We start from the raw sequence: 18,382 nt of genomic DNA on the forward strand, positions 1-18,382 counted from the left end.
TTTAGGATACATAGCGAAACACAGCCAAACTCATCCTGAGCACACACAAAGTCACAGCCGAAGTAAAAACAATAAGTGTGGCTTGATATTGAGTAAGAAAAAGGTTGATAAACGCTGTGAGAATGGGTCTGCAGAGAGAATTTCGCCGCGATCCCAACTGTCTGTTATCAGCCTGCAGCCAGGGAGGAGAAATCAGCAGAGCTGCCTGTGTGTGAGGAAGTCCGTGGATTGGTCAATTTGGACCAATCAGCGGGGGCTTAACATAACGGCTCAGCGGACATAACGTAACGGCTCCACGGATTGGTCCATTTCGTTCCGGGTACGGGGTTACGTCACCCCGTCCCGGAAGAATCAAATGGACAATGACGTATCTCCAACGAGGCGTTTTGGGGAGGTATTTTCTGTCTTAGTTTTACTCGCTACAGGGTGTACTTTGAGGGTTTTGACTCTGCACACCGTTTACATGCATAAAAACCTTCATAACACACAAGGGGACGGGTAATAACCGGAAAAGCATGACATGTGTCCTTTAAGTCTATGCTTAATAGTGGGACAGGGTCCTTATAAACCAGCAGACTTTTCTTTGAAGATAAGGTTCCAGGGTGTCCCTTTGCTTGAAGCTGACACACCCTCAAACACCATCATTCCCTCACTTTCTCTCCAATACATCAGTGCTTCCATGTCAGGAAAATTGCTTCATCCAGATGTTATGCACTTTAGATGAACATGTTTGATCCTATTTTCTCAAAACTGCCTTGTCTAACATGACCTCAAACATATCTTTGCTTTTTTTGTAATGACATTTCTTATTGGCTGCTGAATACACTATTACCCATATATTGGCATTAAGATAATATATATTTTACACATGTTTGGAATTATACTGATACGTTTTTGTTTAAGAGAAGTGTATTGTATTCAATACAATCATCGGAGAGAAAATGCTTACAACCCTGAGCAAAACATTTGAAAAGTTATACAGGGCTGCCCCTCCCTACACGCAGAACACGTGCAGTGCGTAGGGCCTCATCTTATGCGCAAATGCGAGCAACACCCATTTGTATCAGTGTTCAAATATAAGTCGTGTCTCAGTTTGTGAGCTGTTTTTCTTATACCATATGAAGAAAAACAGTGAGCTAAACAAATGTGTGGAGATTTTTCTCTAATGACAAATGATCTTTGTTTTTCAGGAGAGAGTCTCTTGTAGAGGGGCGGGATCATCTGTGTAGCAACGGCTAGTTGTGGTTTATTGATATTAAAGACAGATGAGGAATTCTCTTAAATGAAACAAAGCCTTCAGTATTGCACCCAGCTGTAGTCAGCCTAGGGAAGGTTAAAGCATGTTCGTAGATTTGTGGAGATACACTAGTAGTTTATCAATTCTCCAACATATGGATCATGTTAACCCTTAGATGCACGAGTGACTGGACCCTACACTCTTCCATAAGTGGGTCTAAAAGGACCCGTATTAGAATAATGTGTTTTTATGCCATTTTGGTTAAGAAAAATCACTTGTATAATATTTAGTATTATATTTTGGTTCACATTAGAAATGTTTTATATTTAATTTTTCACAATTTAGAATTTTTGAATTTGTTTTTACATTTGAAAAAAAAAACGTTTGGAACATATTGATGCAAAGATCTCCGCTATTCTGAGACCCTCACAGTATTCCAGTCCCTTTTCAAAACTCATCTCTTCTCTTCTCCTCTTGTCTACTCATAGCGCCCCCCCCCCCCCCATCAATCCATGCCGGTTGATCAAGTTTGATAGTCCTATACCCCCCCCCACCCTAACCTTCCCTTATATTGTAAAGCGATTTTGAGTCCTTGAAAAGCCCTATAAAAATATAATGTATTATTATTATTACACTGACAGGTATCAGATCTTGCTGTGTAAAATAATCTTCCTGAGAGGCTTCACTTGGGATGTAGTCTGTGTGTTCTACAGTGAATGTATTCCTGACAGCAACAGGTGATAAGAATCAAAGGTTCCCAATAGGATTCCATAGAAAATGCATGCGGATCATTTTTGACCCACTTATGGAAGCTTGGGGTAGTAATACAAAAACTACAATTTCTTAAAATGTAAATTTAAAATGTGAATGGCATGATATCCAAAACATGTTTTTTGAGGAATAGCTGGAATATGAAATGATAATTTTTTTTAATTACAAACATACTTCAAGAAAACCACCTCACCGGGTCCAAGGGCATCTAAGGGTTAAGAAAAAACCGACAACATTACTGCTGGGATTGCTCTAAATTCTTGAATATAAACTCCCTGAAAAGGGCATCAATATTCATTCAGTGCTGGCCTGAGTCTGCACATGGGATTTGTTTACGATGAAAAACATAGAATATTACCAGATTTAAAATGTTAACATATTACATGCATAAATAATGACCGACAGTCTCAGAACATGTACCAGCTTTTGGACATAAAATATGAATTTACTTCAAGTTCATTACAACCGTATCTGACATGTCATTTTTTCAAGTGCTTGTCTATTACAAACTGTACATCCATTAAATCCAAAAGTAACGTTTGTGTGTGTTTTTGTGTGTGAGTGTGTGTGTGTGTGTGTGTGTGTGTGTGTGTGTGTGTGTGTCTCAGTAGGCTGGTTTGTGTGTGTGAGTGTGTGTGTTAGGAGGCCTGTGGTTGGCAGTCCTGAGTCTCTGTGCTGCTGTTCTCATAGTCTCTGTGTAAGTCCAGTGGTCCGTACAGGTTCTCCAGTACAGCCAGTACTCTGCTCTGCACCGAGTCCACCTGCTCTACGGGGCAGTATTCATCCAGACTGGACCTGGACCACACGTTCAAAAACACATTTCATTTCTTTTTTAACTCTGACTCTTATTAAGTACATCTGTAACTCCCATGAGGCTCTGCATGTTGTTATTTACCTGGACATGGTGACCAGTGTGGGTTTGGGCAGAGCCTTGAGAAACAGCTGCACGGCGGAGATGAGTCTGTCGATTTCCTCGTCGGAGCTGATGTGGTGCGGCAGCTCCCCCGAGTCACAGGTCAACCCAGCCTGATGGACCTGAGGGAACACAGGGAGAGAGCAGAGAGATCAGATGTGAGAGGGAATAAAACAACACCCCAATATGAGCCCTGATGTATTTCATTTGATTCATGCCGTTACTTTGAAAGTCCCTGTACTTTATTTATCATTATCACATCACTGCAGAGTGTTTTATTCACGTCACACTGACAGGTGAATGAGCGACTGTCATTCTGAGTGAACAGTTCCATCCCATGTCGCAACCTCTAAGGTTTTCATTTGTAATGTGTGAATAATCTACGTACATAGACACCTCTGTATGAATTTGTCAATTATTGCTTGAGTTTCACAAAACCTGTAATAATCAGTATAGTAGGAGCTGTTGTATCAGTACACTCAAAGTTCATAAGGGCCTTAACATTCTTACCATTTCATAGTCAGGGCACGGGTTTCTGGACTTTAAACTGGAAACCAGTCGGGTTAATGAAGCCATGCTGGAAGAAAGAAAACAGGAAGATAATACACTTTAGGTGTGCCTGGTGGAACAATGGACTAAATAAAGTAATGTGCATGGAATTAAGAGTCACACAATGAAGGATCTGGATAATTACAGACGTGCTACACTTCATACATCAGTGCTGATGCTCAATGATCATCCATTTCATATAGGGAGAGAAGTCACTTCATAATCGTCCCATCACACACATGCTTTCATCTGGTTGGACATGTTGGACCTGTTCTCACTGTGTGGGTGTGTACATGTGCCTGCATGACACCTGTATGACTATGTTTATGTCGTTTTGCTAGTTCCAGAGCCCTGAATTGTGTTGCATGGGTTAGCACTCTCTCTTCTCAAAGCATCAAGCTTCTGACTTCCTCCAGTCGTGACGTGAATTTTCGTCTGTTCTTCTTACCCCTTTTCCATTAAAAAGAATTCCATTGTAGTTCTGTGTTGGGGCTAGATTGGTTCAGTTTGTTGAGTCTGAGAGGAGCCAGGTTTTAACGCCACCGTTTATATCCCACCAACGCCAGCGATTGTGCCTCACAATAATGTGATGCATAAGGCAAATTAATTATTGGCCATAAAGTAGTGTTAAAAACGAATTATGTAACATACTGCCTGGTTAATGTTCCATAACGTCTATATGTACAATATGTGTAATTGCGTTCTAGTCACTTTGCGATCTCGGCACTCCTGCAACATCTTTCTAATCTCACCATGAACTGATGTTGCTCTGCACTAGCCTCTTATGTATGCGTTATGCCTTATGGCAGTTCAACCAATTTTCAGGGCTAAGAGCCGGCCCCGCTGCAGTGGAAACACAAACAACTTGTTCTCAATTGGGCACCGGCTCCAAACCGGAACTAGAACCAGGGAAAACGGGGTAACTTTATCAGCCCTGTGACTGTGTATGGTGTACATGCAATCGTCTTTTTTCATTCCACTGAGGAAACTGTAGAGCATTATCTCCAATAAAACAGCAGAGGATAAACATTGAGCACTATATTTAGCCCAGGTATTTACAAGCTAGCTCACAGGAACAGAGCCGTTGTTATTGGCTAGGAAGCTTTTACACCAACACACAGTCCTGATTATAAGTGTGCACATGAAAAAAACAATGACAGTTTTCACAGGTTGAGGACACAATCCCCAATAATAAGAAAACAGCAGTGCCACTTTAATAATTCCATTAGTTTAAAATGCTAAGGGTTGATTACCCGGGGTTCCTGGCCCAGCGTGTCACTGTGTCCGCCCCATCATCCTCCAGCAGGTCAGCGAACGCAGCCTCCAGGTCCTCCAGCTGACGGACACGCTGATCCACACACTCATCCAGCTCCTCCTGCAAACACACACAAAAAAAGGTTATGTATAACTCTTAAAAAGGACCAAAATAAGCTTCAGAGAAAACAACATTACCATGTACTCCTATAGTAAGCGGCAAGAGTAAGTATAGAAGCTTTAATAAGTATTAGCAATGTAAAAAATAAATGGGAAAATGATCTCTTCAGCATTATACCATCAATGGATTGGGAATTGATGCGCAAAAACATTTATAAACCAACTAACCCAAACTACTCGAAGGAATACACAGGGAAGACTTTAGTTCAGTAAAATGATGCTCACTCACTGACTCACCTCAGCAGCATGGGGGCGCGGTCCTTTGAAGCTGTAGAGCTCCTTCAGGATGGTGTACTCTTCCTACACACACACACACACACACCAATTAAACACGTTTTACATTCACACTACAAAAGATCCCTATGTAGATTTCCAACAGTAAATACAGAGCTAAATCCCAGGTCAAATGCATGCATGGGTCTTGAGCGGGTTTCTCTCAGTGATCTTGATGTTATGTTAAATGTTTGTTTTTCTTGTATTGTGTCTTAATATCTGTCGTTGTTAATGTTGCAAATGGAGCTGCTGTGACGCAAGTCAAATTTCAGACTTGGTCTGACCATTATACCGTATATACTGTATGGACTCTGGCACATCCACTGTACTTTAATTGGTCTTTTTTTTTTATCTAAAAGGATAAACTGGTGAAAGACTGCATCTTTGCCTGTGTAAAAAATAATTTGTCCATATTTGTTTTGATCATTAACTTGTATTAAAATTATTCTAGCTTTAATCAAAACCTGTTACTTAAAGGGGACCTATCATGCAAAATGCACTTTTTTATGTCTTTTATACATAAATATGTGTCCCCGGTGTGTCGGGGAACTCACGCAGCGTCAGAAAATAAAACCCTTTCTCTTTTCCTCCGTACCCAAATCTCTAAAAACGGGGGTACAACCATGGATGTATAATAAGAACTGGATACAGCGTAGGAGGCGGGGCCTCGTTCATTCCTATGAGAGTTGCTCATTGGCGCATGAAGACAAAATGGCCCAACTTTTGAGAGAGCGAAACGTCACGAAAGTATTCATATAATCCGTTCTTATTTTGCATAAGGTAAAGGTAAAACTCATGTAGTACTGAACACGTCACATGACGTCCCGTGGGTTAGATCCGCGTTCATAATGCCGAGGAAAATAACTCTCAGAATAACGTTATTAGCACATTTTACAACTTGAGGACCTAATGTTTTTAATAAGGGCTATATAAATGTTCATACTGGGTAGTTTATTTAGTTTAAAAAAAATTATCCAACGATTTACAGATGTCTCGTTCCCAATGTTAATGGGAAAAAGTATTTCCGGGCCCAGCGACTGATACGGAAGTGTAGTACCGCCGTTTGGCCACAACTAATATTTTCCTCAGAATCCGGCGCACTTCCTGGGGGCTTGGGTACAATGAGCGGATACAGATTTGCTGCCGATATGACATAAAATCGGGTTTTGGACTTAATCTTGTCTTTGTTTACATTAGCAAGCCTCGCTAACACTCAGAGCTAACCTGTACTGTAAAGCACATGTGTTTAAAAAGCAGGAAATAAAAAAAGGCCATACTGTTTCAGAAATAATCCTTGATGTGGTTTAGAACAGGATGGCGTTTTATCACAGCAGAATTTATCTCCGGTAGAATTCTGATCAGGCATTAGCTCCGCCTCCTTTTTTTTTTTGTTCAAGCTAAGGACCCAAAATCCACATTTCTCTCAAGTCCCCAGGAAGTGCACCGGACTCTGATGAAAATATTCGTTGTGTCCAAACGGCGGTACTACAATTTCCGTATCAGTCCGTGACGTCACTGGGCCCAAAAATACTTTTTGCCATTGACCAACATTGGGAAAGAGACGTCTGTAAATCAGCGGATAATTAAAAAAAACAACAAAATAAACTACCCAGTATGAACTATTTTATAGCCCTTATTAGAATCATTAAGTCCTTAAAGTTGTAAAATGCACTAAAAGCCGAATCTAGATTTATTTTCTGTCTCCATTCATTCTACTGAGCCGAGAGTGGGAGCTCCGGGGGCGGGGCTTAAGGGGTGCATGCTCTGTGAGCGCACATACGGGTTCTTCTGCTCTGACAGCCAGGCATGACAGGTAATCTGTGACGTTTCGCTCTCTCAAAAGTTGGGCCATTTTGTCCTCATTACAGTAATGTGGGGGCAAACGGGTGGCACAGAGAATTTGATTTCTGAAACATTCTGACAAATGTTATTGCCTCTTCACATGTATACTGTTGATGCTTTCTTGCACAGCTCTGTTAGCCTAGAACATTGTTTCTCCACATCAAGCTTGATAGCAAACATTGCTGATGATCGCAGCTCATGTCAAGTTGCTAGTTCTCCCCAAATGCCATCAAGGAGGTATTTATCACAAACTAATTTCCGTTTTGGTCTGTGAATTCAGATTAAGGCTATTTCACGTAAATTGAAACAATAACTACGTACACTGAAGAGGAGTCCATCTGACTGAGATGAAGCGTATATAATATAACACATGAAGTTATTCAAAACCAAAATACATTTTTGACTAAAAACCTGAAAAGAGCTTATAGTGTTTGTTGTGAAAGGACGATCCAGATGTTCTCTCTTCTCTGTAAGCTGTACTGTTCTGTACTTTAAGTATGAATCTATACGCCTACTGCCTGAATATGCTGAATGAAAGGCAGCTTTTCCTATCAATAAAATCATTTTGGATCCTAAATATCTTGGTCTCTTCTTTTCTAAGGTCACATTGTTCTGTTGTCTAACATAATATACTTAAGTTTTGTTCCTATTTGGATAAAGGATTGTTACTCTGAAAGCCCCATGGAGTCGTTACTTTCTGGAGACTTCCTGTCTAGCCCAGGCATAATTCCAAACTCTTTTTTCAAATTCTTACTTCCTGTTTTTCAGGAAGGCGACATCTCTTAGTTAAAAAAAAAGTGGTTTCTATCAAGCATGGTGCTGCATTGGTAGACGTTTGTTTATAACACATCATTATGTTTAGCTTTGTTTAAGATAAAAGCAATGAGTGAGTTCAAGTGGGATGTACCTCTGTGTATAAAGCAATGAGTGAGTTCAAGTGGGATGTACCTCTGTGTATAAAGCAATGAGTGAGTTCAAGTGGGATGTACCTCTGTGTATAAAGCAATGAGTGAGTTCAAGTGGGATGTACCTCTGTGTATAAAGCAATGAGTGAGTTCAAGTGGGATGTACCTCTGTGTATAAAGCAATGAGTGAGTTCAAGTGGGATGTACCTCTGTGTATAAAGCAATGAGTGAGTTCAAGTGGGATGTACCTCTGTGTATAACTCCTTGAAGGGATTCTTACATGAGAAGAAATCCAAATCAATGTCCAGGATATACGGCTCTGTCTCACTTAGAAATGAAGATATTATCTTCACAACATAACTGGTGGATCCTTCCTCATCATCTTCATTGGAGCTCGACCTGCTGCTGCCCTCTGCAGGTCGCAGCGGGTCAGTACATGTGAGGGGGGGCTCCGAGCAGCTGGACCCCCCAGCGCTGCATTCTGTTCGTCCTCTCTTAGCACAACCTCTGTCTATGTCCTCTGCACTCTGCACTTCTGAAATGTCACAAGAACAAATTTTAAAACAGGGTCAAATGGAAATATGTCCTATCAGTAAAAGAAGAGAAAATCTTCAATATGATCTGAAAAAAAAAAAAATCATTGGATATAGAGAAGGAAATAAAAAAACGAGTAAATAATATATGTGTTAAAAACATTTGATAAAAAGAAAGGGAAACAATCACTCATATATTAACATTGTTGAATGATGACTGATAAGTCTTGAATAAATCCGGTTAAGGCTTAAGATTTCAGGGAACAATCTTTTTTTCAATGTTTGTACGACTGCAAATAACATTATACAGAGGAGAAGAACCCTGCCAACTGATGAAGCATTCAAATATTCTATAAAGGAAAAGTGTTTTTTCAGTTAGAGAAAAATAAATGCTATTATTTAGTATACTCCCATTCTTAGAAGTAACCAGGTAATTTACAAGCATGTGTATTTCACACCGAGGCCTGGATTCCCTGGGGAGAGAATGAAATCACCAAATCAACCTTAAAGTGTGCTTTCAAAGCGAGGCATATTACAATTAAGTGGCTGTGCTCTGAAAGGAGTCAATCACTTCAGTTCTGGAATTAGTGATCAACATTTCAGACAAACAAATCTAAAAAAAGTAGCAACTTTGCAACGCTGCTGTTGGTTCGCTCTACCTCCCTGGAAACTGAACAGTGTTGGACTCTAGGCCTCAGACTGGCAGCAGGAACAGGTATTGTGTTGCCATGAGCTTGTGTAAATCATCAGTAAATTCATACTTGTGCATGCACAAGATACAAAATCCTTATAGAAATGAATATATCAATGAGGCACCTCACATTTCTGTTTAGATATCTTCTAATGTTGCACTCAGTGTTAGACCTCACCCGTCAGTGAGCTTTGGCTCTGTTTAACAGGATTGACTTTGACCACGTTCAGCCTCAGAGCTTTGGGGTTCTCCAGCTGCTTCTCAGAAACATACAGACCGTCACTGAGGAAGTAGTCGTCTGTGCTGGTCACCCTGCACAACAAGGAGAGAAACAGATACAGGAAGTGACGTTCATGACAAACCAAAGGGAAAAATCTGATCTTAAAGCTCCTAGAAACATTTGTTACAGGCAAATCGTTTTTTTTGCTATTAGGGTTCCTAACAGAGTGAAATGACCCGTAACAACTGAAATGGCAGCCATGATGAGAGCTTTCAAATTCATTAAATGATAGGAAAGGAGCTTCAATAGTACCTTTAGTATCCCCTTTAGTATCCCCTTTAGCTCAGGATACACTGGGGCATTGCTTTACAGAAGAGGAGAAAGTGACGCACCATTCGTCCGTTCATGGAAACAACCGATGATGAGCGAGAAACGCAGATCATTTAAGTAACACTGCTTTATAAGCATTTTCCGTCATATTACATACATCTTGCTAAAGTGCTCATATGTTTCCAACTTTAAAGAAAAATATGCACAGTAGTAGATGTATTGCATAAAGTATTATTTATTCAAATAGTTTCATACAATCACACTAATTGAGATTCATTTAAATTAATATGAATAGAAGCAGGAAGCAACAATTGCCATTTTGTATTTGAATTCAAACCTTGGTACTGAAGATATACATTTGTCACTGTTGTCCACGTTTATACAAGCCCAGCTGAAACAACATGATAAGAATGCATGGGGTAAAGTATCTACATGTATTCCATCTATGGAACATGTTCTGTTTGTGGGCGACTGTGGTAGTGTTGGGGTCTATCAATCAGAAGGTCCCAGCCTCTACATTCAACAGGTTTATGCTTCTTGGATAAGACACTTAACCCTGAGTTGCTCCCGATGGCCAACAGTGTGTGAGTGTTAGTCCCCTGAGCAGGAGCACCTTGGATGGCAGCCTCTGCCTCTGTATGAATGTGTGAATGCTGACTATATGTAGAATGGTCACAAAGACTGGAAAAGTTCTATATAAATGCACATTATTTACCATCATTTAACCACGGCATACGCACGTCAATAAAATCCAACAATAGCAGCTGCTGCATCATAATGACGTCGCCCAGTGTATAGACCGTCTCTTTTCCAACGTCTGCATACATTCTCTTTCACATTATTCTTTAACGTTTTTCTCTGAGGTTAATTCATCTGATTTAGAAAAAGACATTGGACGTGATTTTTTTGGAAAATTCAACAGCAGCTTTCATAGAAGTGTGTGATGCGCTAACAGGTGCAAGCTAACATGAGAGTGGGGGAGCTGACAAACAAGCCCAGTGTGCAACACAAGGGAAGCACCTGTGTGGGGGCTTTAACTAAAGATACACACTTCACAGCTGACAGAGGACTTTAATGAGGGTGTGTGTATTCCTACCTGATGGTGGTGGTGGACGAGTCTCTTCCCACAGCCATCCTGTGCTCCCCCTCTGTGATCTGCTGGGCCCAGTATGGATGCAGCCAGGCCACACAGGACACATGGCCCGCATACACCATGGGCATGATCCAGTTCTCTATACTCAACTCACTGAGAAACATACACAGATAATAGAGGAGTCAACAAACGGGCATTTGTTGTCAACAGACAACCTGAAATGATCTCTGGTGGCCCAAAATATAAATATATAGACTTTTTACTTTGACGCGTTTTTGAGCACAGTGAACATGAACATAAGGGTAAACACAAAACATTTGAACATAGACATAATATTTGGATAAATAAAAAAATGAAGTGTGTGAATCTTTGAAATTCACATATATTTGTATAAATGTTGTGTTGTCAATGGCTTGTACTCAGTACAAGGGAAGAGGAGCAACATGCTCCCTGTGTGTTTGAGAGAGGGAAGAGAGGATGGACTATTGCATGCATTGTTTCTGCAAGTTATTATTAATAATAATTTGAATGGCAACGTTAAAACATTCAGTTGATTATGCTTAATTTTATAAGCTGATACAGATGTTAAAAATAGTGCACAATAATTTGTATTTCGGCTTCCTCACCTGCTAAGCCCCCACATGTACTTCTCCATGAACCATGTCTTTTTTACCCCCAATATAAATCTTTTGCAAGTTTTCTGCTAGGTACCAGCAAAATAATTAACTTCATGGTACACCCAGAACAAGATCACTTATTTTCCATTAACCCTTTGAGATAAGTAGCCAAGCAGATTGTTTTGGTTTTAGTACTCCAGGTTTTAGAAATTGTGTACGTCTTTTATACATGAATGTGTCCCCGGTGTGTCAGGGAACTCACCAAGTGTCAGAAAACACAACCCTCTCTCTTCCTCCATACCCAGAATAATTCAAAGTAGATGCTGTAAACAGCTTCAAAGGGAACGGTCTTCTGAAGAAAATTGTTTTAAATTGAGTAAAGCAAGCAACCCTTTAAAATGTGATAAGGCTCAACAATGTCTCTATGATGGCCATCATAAACATATGCAGATGTAGGCTTTTTAACATGTCAGAGCATGTGAAAAATGAAATCAGTGCCACCACAGCCACAGCACAGCTAAGCTCATATTCAGATATTAAAGATGAATTCTGTTGAGTAAGGTCTTTTTGCAATTGTTTTCCCTCACCTGTTCTAAAGCCACAGCTTGGACAGATACCAGGCCCCGCTTCACACTGAAAGACTTTGTGTGTAAGAAACGTACCTGAAGAGTTTCTCCTTGTCAAAGACGGTGTCAGCTGACATGTTGACGGGGATGAGCAGATCAGGGTGGGAGTCTAGATGAACCATCTTTATGTTCTGCAGGGGGAGGTGTCTCGATGCAATGGCACGATAAATATGACGCACCACCTAGTACAGAACCAAGATAGAGTAAAATTAGCAATTTAAAGAAATTTGACTCATTAGAATGTCATGATAAAACTGACATCTCATCTAAGGCTGAAGATATTCAATAGAAGAACCAGCACAATCAAACATGCACTCTAGGAAGGGGGAACTCTGAAAACACAACAAGCTAATGTTATTTGATTGACAGGCAAGTGTCAAGTGGCTGACAAATTAAAAAAAGAGGCGTTGACAGATAAGGGACATTACATTTAAAAATAGACTTTTGATCATAACTGACCCCATTATGTATGTGGTTCGATTAACCCTCCTATCTTCAACTATCATTGTTTTTTTTACATTTGATTGAAACATCTATGTAAAAAATGAACGCCATTGCAAAGGAATGGGTAACCTTAGATTATGTTTGTCCATCAGATAATAAACAACCAAATCGATAACATGTTAATTTTGGAAGACATTTTCAGTGTCTATTATTTGTATATTCAGGTATTCATGTCATTGTTTACAAGGGTGTTAAATAACATTTGGTGATGATGAATCGTTTTAGTGTTAATGTAAGAGCAGTTAAAACAGACCGTGAACACCAAAGTAAGGCTGGAGAAACCAACATGATTAGAGGGTTAAATCAAATGTATTCCAGAGAGGTGGAGAGGTGTGTGTGTGTGTGCGCGCTTCAGTAGGCTGGTTTGTGTTTGCGTGTGTGTGTGTGTGTGTGTGTGTGTGTGTGTGTGTGTGTGTGTGTGTGTGTGTGTGTGTGTGTGTGTGTGTGTGTGTGTGTGTGTGTGTGTGTGTGTGTGTGTGTGTGTGTGTGTGTGTGTGTGTCTCAGTAGGCTGGTGTGTGTGTCTCAGTAGGCTGGTGTGTGTGTGTGGGCTGTCCCAAATACGATTTTCCGGGCTCCGGATATTTGGTAGTAATCAGCAGCGGATATTCGGCCCGCGCGGGGGGGGGGGGGCGTAGTAATCAACACGTGTATTTCGGTTTATTCACGGAATTCATTTTGTTATTCTACAGTATTGCTGTTTTATAGTTATTTGTTAATGTATATAACCCAATTTGTGTTCTTTGAAATTGAAAAGGATATTGCATTATGTTTGTTACTTTAGTTGCAGTTGTATTTATGTCTTAAGTGTAATTTGGCTTGGCTTCCTATTTTTTATGGACATGCTTTTATTTCGAAGGAGAGTTAGCGCTGTTGACAGGAAGTTGTTGTTGCTATGGAAACAACGTGACGGAGATTAACGGAGAAAAGTCATATCTACATATAAAGACGGAGAAATTAAACTATAACGTTTATGGTTAAGTGTTAGCAGCCCCCGAAGAGGCACAAGCTCTCGTTGATATTGGAGATTTCAATAAATTCAATCAAAAACGAAAAAAAAAACGAATAACGAAATTGAAACCCGAATAGTACTCCAACGAACGAATATTCGGGTACAGCCCGTGTGTGTGTGTGTGTGTGTGTGTGTGTGTGTGTGTGTGTGTGTGTGTGTGTGTGTGTGTCTCAGTAGGCTGATATGTGAGCAGTGTTCAGGCTATTTTTGGTACACACTGACTGCACAGCCTGCCAACAGCCTGCTTCTTGGCAGAGTCGGTTGAAAACAACACTGAAATGACTGTGACACAAATAAAACAAGAAAATGCATTTCCTGCTGAAAATGCGTGTGAATGCTGTAAACTGTGAACATTTGTTGCTGAATTTAGCTGAAAATGCAGAAAAAGCTGAATATGTTATTAGCTGAATGGTAGCTGCTTTTAGCTACAGAGACCAAGTAAGTGTGTTGCTGAACTTAGCGGAGAAATGCAGAAAAGTGAAATGATTTGAATCAAATTGTTACAGCTCAAATGCATTGCAATGACTTTGTTGAAAAGTTGAAAGTGAAATGTTAAACTGGAAGAGTAGGAAAAATAGTGAAGGTTTAAAAAAGGTATAAACAACTAAATGTATAGCCTCAATGTCCTGAAATAGCTGAATAAGTTAATAGTTGAATGGTTTATAGCTGCAAGTAGGCTGAAGGAGTTAGATATTAAATGTAAGTAGTAGTGAATGAATGTGTATTAAGAAGAGAAAAGAAAGTAAAAACGCTTTGAAAAGCATCAGAATATTTTAACTGCAAACTTTTGAACTAAAATCAAACGTCACCAATAATGTATAAAATATGTGGAACGTGTTGAAGTCAGTATGAAGTCTCCATCAGACAGAAAACAATAGGCTGAGACAGTCTGTTAAAGTCCAGTCTGTTTGTCAGTGTTTGAGGTGACTACGTTATGAAACACCCTGAGTTGAAGAAAACACAACCCTCTCTCTTTTCTGAGAGAGCATTCACACTAATCAGTGTGAAGACTGCCAATATGAAGGTAAACCACACAGAAAACACACATGTGAATACATTTTTACAAAATCTTAATTAAGTAAAATTACAAAAGTATTGGCATCAAAATATACTTAAAGTACCAAAAGTACTTGATGCATTAATGTGTTCATCACAGCTAGGTACATGTGGAGCTAATTGTATTACTGTATACTACTAGTGAATATCTTAACCTATAATAATTATATATCATAGTTTATGTATTACTTTATTTATGTTTTGACTTATTTGACTTATTATTTTTGTTAGATTGATGTAGTAAAAAGAGTAAAAAGTCCAATATTTACTTCCAAAATGTAATTTAGTGGAAATATAAAGTAGCATGAAATGGAAATACTCAAGTAAAAGTACCCCCAAATCGTACATAAGTAATACTTGAGTAAATGTACATCACATTACACCACTGGCTGTCACTAATAAACCAATAAGTGGTGAATTAGGTAATTACAGCTAGCTAACGTTAGCAACACACGACATTATGTTATGTTGCGGAGTTCTCCAGAGACCCCTCAGAGTGTCAGTATAAAGGGCCGGCTTACATCGTGGTGGTCCTCCACCACCCACACCGGCAGTTCCGTGTAGAGCCTCTTCAGCGGGAATCGGCTCATCTTCTCCGCTCCGTCAGATAACGGTACACTATCCCTTCACGAGCCGTTAGCTCACTGACCGCACGTTCTCACACACCCTCCGACGCGCACAGTCTGAGCACGTTCCTTCAGACAGAAACAGCAGAAGCATTCACTCGTGCTGTTAATACAGTCATCCACGAGCCTTTTAAACTGGCTGCTCGCATGAGTGAACCACCGGAAATTACACCATGCATTGTTTTCATGTCCGTGTGGAAACACAAATCATGATAAAATAAAGGTTCCTAGTGTGGGGTATTAAAACTGAAGGAAAAGTGTGGAGATACAATTGTAAGTGAATAATTACATTAGATTAATTGTTAAGAAAGCAGAAGTCGTATACAATATGAATCTAAAAAAAATCCCTTTTGTCAATACTATATGTTAGCAGATTTAGACTTATACCTTTTGTCTATCTACAGCAGAAAGGTGACTATTCTCACAGTTCAAGTTTAGCCATTCATTTCCGCGTTGTTCATTCGATGCACACAGGCAGTGGCGGCTCCAGAGTATTTTTGTTGGGTAATCTATGGTAGGGCTAACCCATACAGTGGTGGGGCTCAAGTCAGTATTTGCAATGTAATTACATACACGATATATCGCCCCCCTTGACAGTGAAACGCCACGCGTGAGGTTTAAATTATTTCCCTATCTCAATCAAAATTGAACTGTATGAAATAAAAAGGCACATTTGTCTTGTAGTAAATAAAAAGGGCGACCTAGAGCCAATCCTGCAATTTCCCCACAGGTGAAAGAATTGACACGCTGAAAACCCGACCCTGCAGGGGGGTCTGGGGGGATTCTCCCCCAGGAGATTTTTTGAAATACTAACATAAAATACACATTCTGGTACTCTCTTGAGAAGAAAATAAATACATCTATTACTACACGACATATTTAAAAAAATTAATGCTACATTAATTTTGTGTTTTGTTACTTTGTTCTGAAAGCTGAACCTGCTGCTCCTCACAGAGAAGAGGAAAGAGGAGAGAGGAGAGAGGAAAGAGGAGAGAGGAGAGAGGAGAGAGTGTGTGTGAATTACTTTACTTTGTTCTGAAAGCTGAACCTGCTGCTCCTCAGAGAGAGAAGAGGGAAGAGGCTGTGTGAATTACTTTACATTGTGGATAAGGGTGGATAGCCCCCATTGTTCTGTGTGTCAAAATGAAAGACAGCCCACACACCTATCAATCATCAAACCGTGGGGTCTTATTTCATTACGTGTTGATTTTTATCAACACGTAATGTTGTATCCATGGATATATAAAGAGAAGTTCTCCCGCAAAATGATTCTCCGCCAGGACTTCCTGCAACAACACCACCGCCGTTATCGTGATTCTGATTGGCCAGAAGACATTAGCAAAGATGTTTTATTGTGAAGACGATCACTACGTGACAAAAGTGTTCAAAACCGTTTCTAGTCTTCAGCATTTCCAGACAAGTGGCTACTGAAATCAATCTTACTAGCTGTGCAATTTACTCGGCGCGAGTTGGCGGACTTTTTTTTGTTTATTTTAACATAATTTTTCATGGTGGGGCTAAGCAATTTCATGGTATGGTTGTAGCCTACCCCAGCAATACCCTGAAGCCGCCACTATTTCAAGGATGCTACGTCATCGAGTCCCGCCGAAGGACTGCTCCAATGTCCAGGATCCTTGGAATTCTACCGAGGCCGGTGTCCTTCGTTGCGGGAAATTTCGAGGCTGCACATGTGTGTCCACGGTCTTAAAATCCCCACAATGCTTTGCACACGGACCAATTTCCAAAATCTTTGGCGGAAATCGCGCTCCATTTAAGGCGGGGCCTCGCATATGACGCAAACCTGCACACCTGTTAGCCTGTTCCACCATTCTTCGTTTTCCGAGGCTAGGAAGGATTCTTGCCTCGCTTCTGAAGGACCTGACTCAAAAGACATGTCCTACCAAGGAAGCGTCCTCGACATTGAGAAACACCCTGTGTCTCAATTCAGGGACTGTGTCTCTGAATATCAGTCCCAAACTGGTATTGTCGAGTAGCGGCGCTAACTCACAATAGGCGTCACCATTGAGCTTGTCGTCTTGAGCCCTCTGTGCCGCGGTCAGTTCTCCAGTGGGTGCTCGAAGGATGGTCTCCTTCAATCCCACTCTGTGCATGCAACACAGCATCCTCTCTTCCCAGAGCTCATACTCTTCTGCTTTCCCGTCGAATGTGGGCCATTTGCTCTTCCTTGTGGTTCTAAAACTACCCTTGGATGATGGTAAGGTAGACTAAAAGCTTTAGGAATCCAAAGTGCAACATATAATAAGTACCCTGTATCAAGATTGATGCAAAACAAGTGACATTTGACCTTTTTAGAGAGGTTTAGCAAAAGAAACTCCACCTCTGAGGTGATTTGGGTGGAAATGGGAGTTTTACCTTTCTCTGGAACCCATTGGTCGATTTTGGTGATTGACATCTTTTTCTGACCGTTAGAGCCAATAGAATCGAAGGGGAATCTCCCCTCTCACACACATGGTAAAAAAAAGAGGTGCGGGCTTTGCGCATGCAGTTTTGCATCAGAGCGAACCTATACTCTAGCTCTGACATCTGGAAATGGAAAAGCAGGTTTATTGCTCATGGATTATCAGAAATCATTTCAAAGGGACACAGACACATTGGATTAACCTATGGATTAACTTCAGCAGCGTTTTTATCGTTTTAATGCCATTGAAGACCACCTTTGACCAGACTACGAGATAGGTAAGCCATGTTAGCATTTTTAGCTACCTAGCGCCACATGTTTTGATGTCTGTTTTTGTTTATAAAGACGCAAGTTCGTATCATGGAGTGATAATGTATGCACCCATCGATTCTGTGTCACCTCACGATGTGAAACGATGTCATGGATGTGCAGAAAAGATAAATAATAAGGTTTTGTGAGTGAATTTTGGTGCAGTAATCTGTTAGCATTTTTCGCTCGTTGCTAATTCAGAGGCTCAGCGTTAGCATTGTGGGTTTTATTTTGAAAAAAAAAAAAAAATGATCAGTTAGATGAGTTTCTTCCCGTTACATGGATATAAAACATTCATAGTTTATTAACCTGTTACGCACGGCCCCCCCGGTACCGGGCGGATAAACGCGTCATTTGCAGGAAACAACGTCTAAGGAATCTTAATATTTAATAATCTATGAATGTTTTATATCCATGTAACGGG

General features: G+C 40.3%; 1 protein-coding gene across 1 annotated transcript; it reads right to left on the minus strand.

The window, feature by feature from the left end:
* Window positions 1–2,413: 2,413 nt before the first annotated feature.
* Window positions 2,414–15,394, minus strand: cunh5orf22 (chromosome unknown C5orf22 homolog). Its single transcript, XM_034119350.1, has 10 exons — window positions 15,126–15,394; window positions 12,071–12,216; window positions 10,795–10,944; window positions 9,327–9,460; window positions 8,173–8,459; window positions 5,142–5,204; window positions 4,724–4,845; window positions 3,432–3,498; window positions 2,904–3,043; window positions 2,414–2,803 (listed from the first exon to the last, which is right to left on the minus strand). Exons 1-10 carry the CDS (start codon window positions 15,192–15,194, stop codon window positions 2,647–2,649), a joined length of 1,335 nt encoding a protein of 444 aa, XP_033975241.1. The 5' UTR covers window positions 15,195–15,394; the 3' UTR covers window positions 2,414–2,646.
* Between the last annotated feature and the right edge of the window lie 2,988 nt (window positions 15,395–18,382).

The sequence above is a fragment of the Trematomus bernacchii genome, unplaced genomic scaffold (assembly GCF_902827165.1).
Source record: "Trematomus bernacchii unplaced genomic scaffold, fTreBer1.1, whole genome shotgun sequence".
Lineage (NCBI taxonomy): Eukaryota > Metazoa > Chordata > Actinopteri > Perciformes > Nototheniidae > Trematomus > Trematomus bernacchii.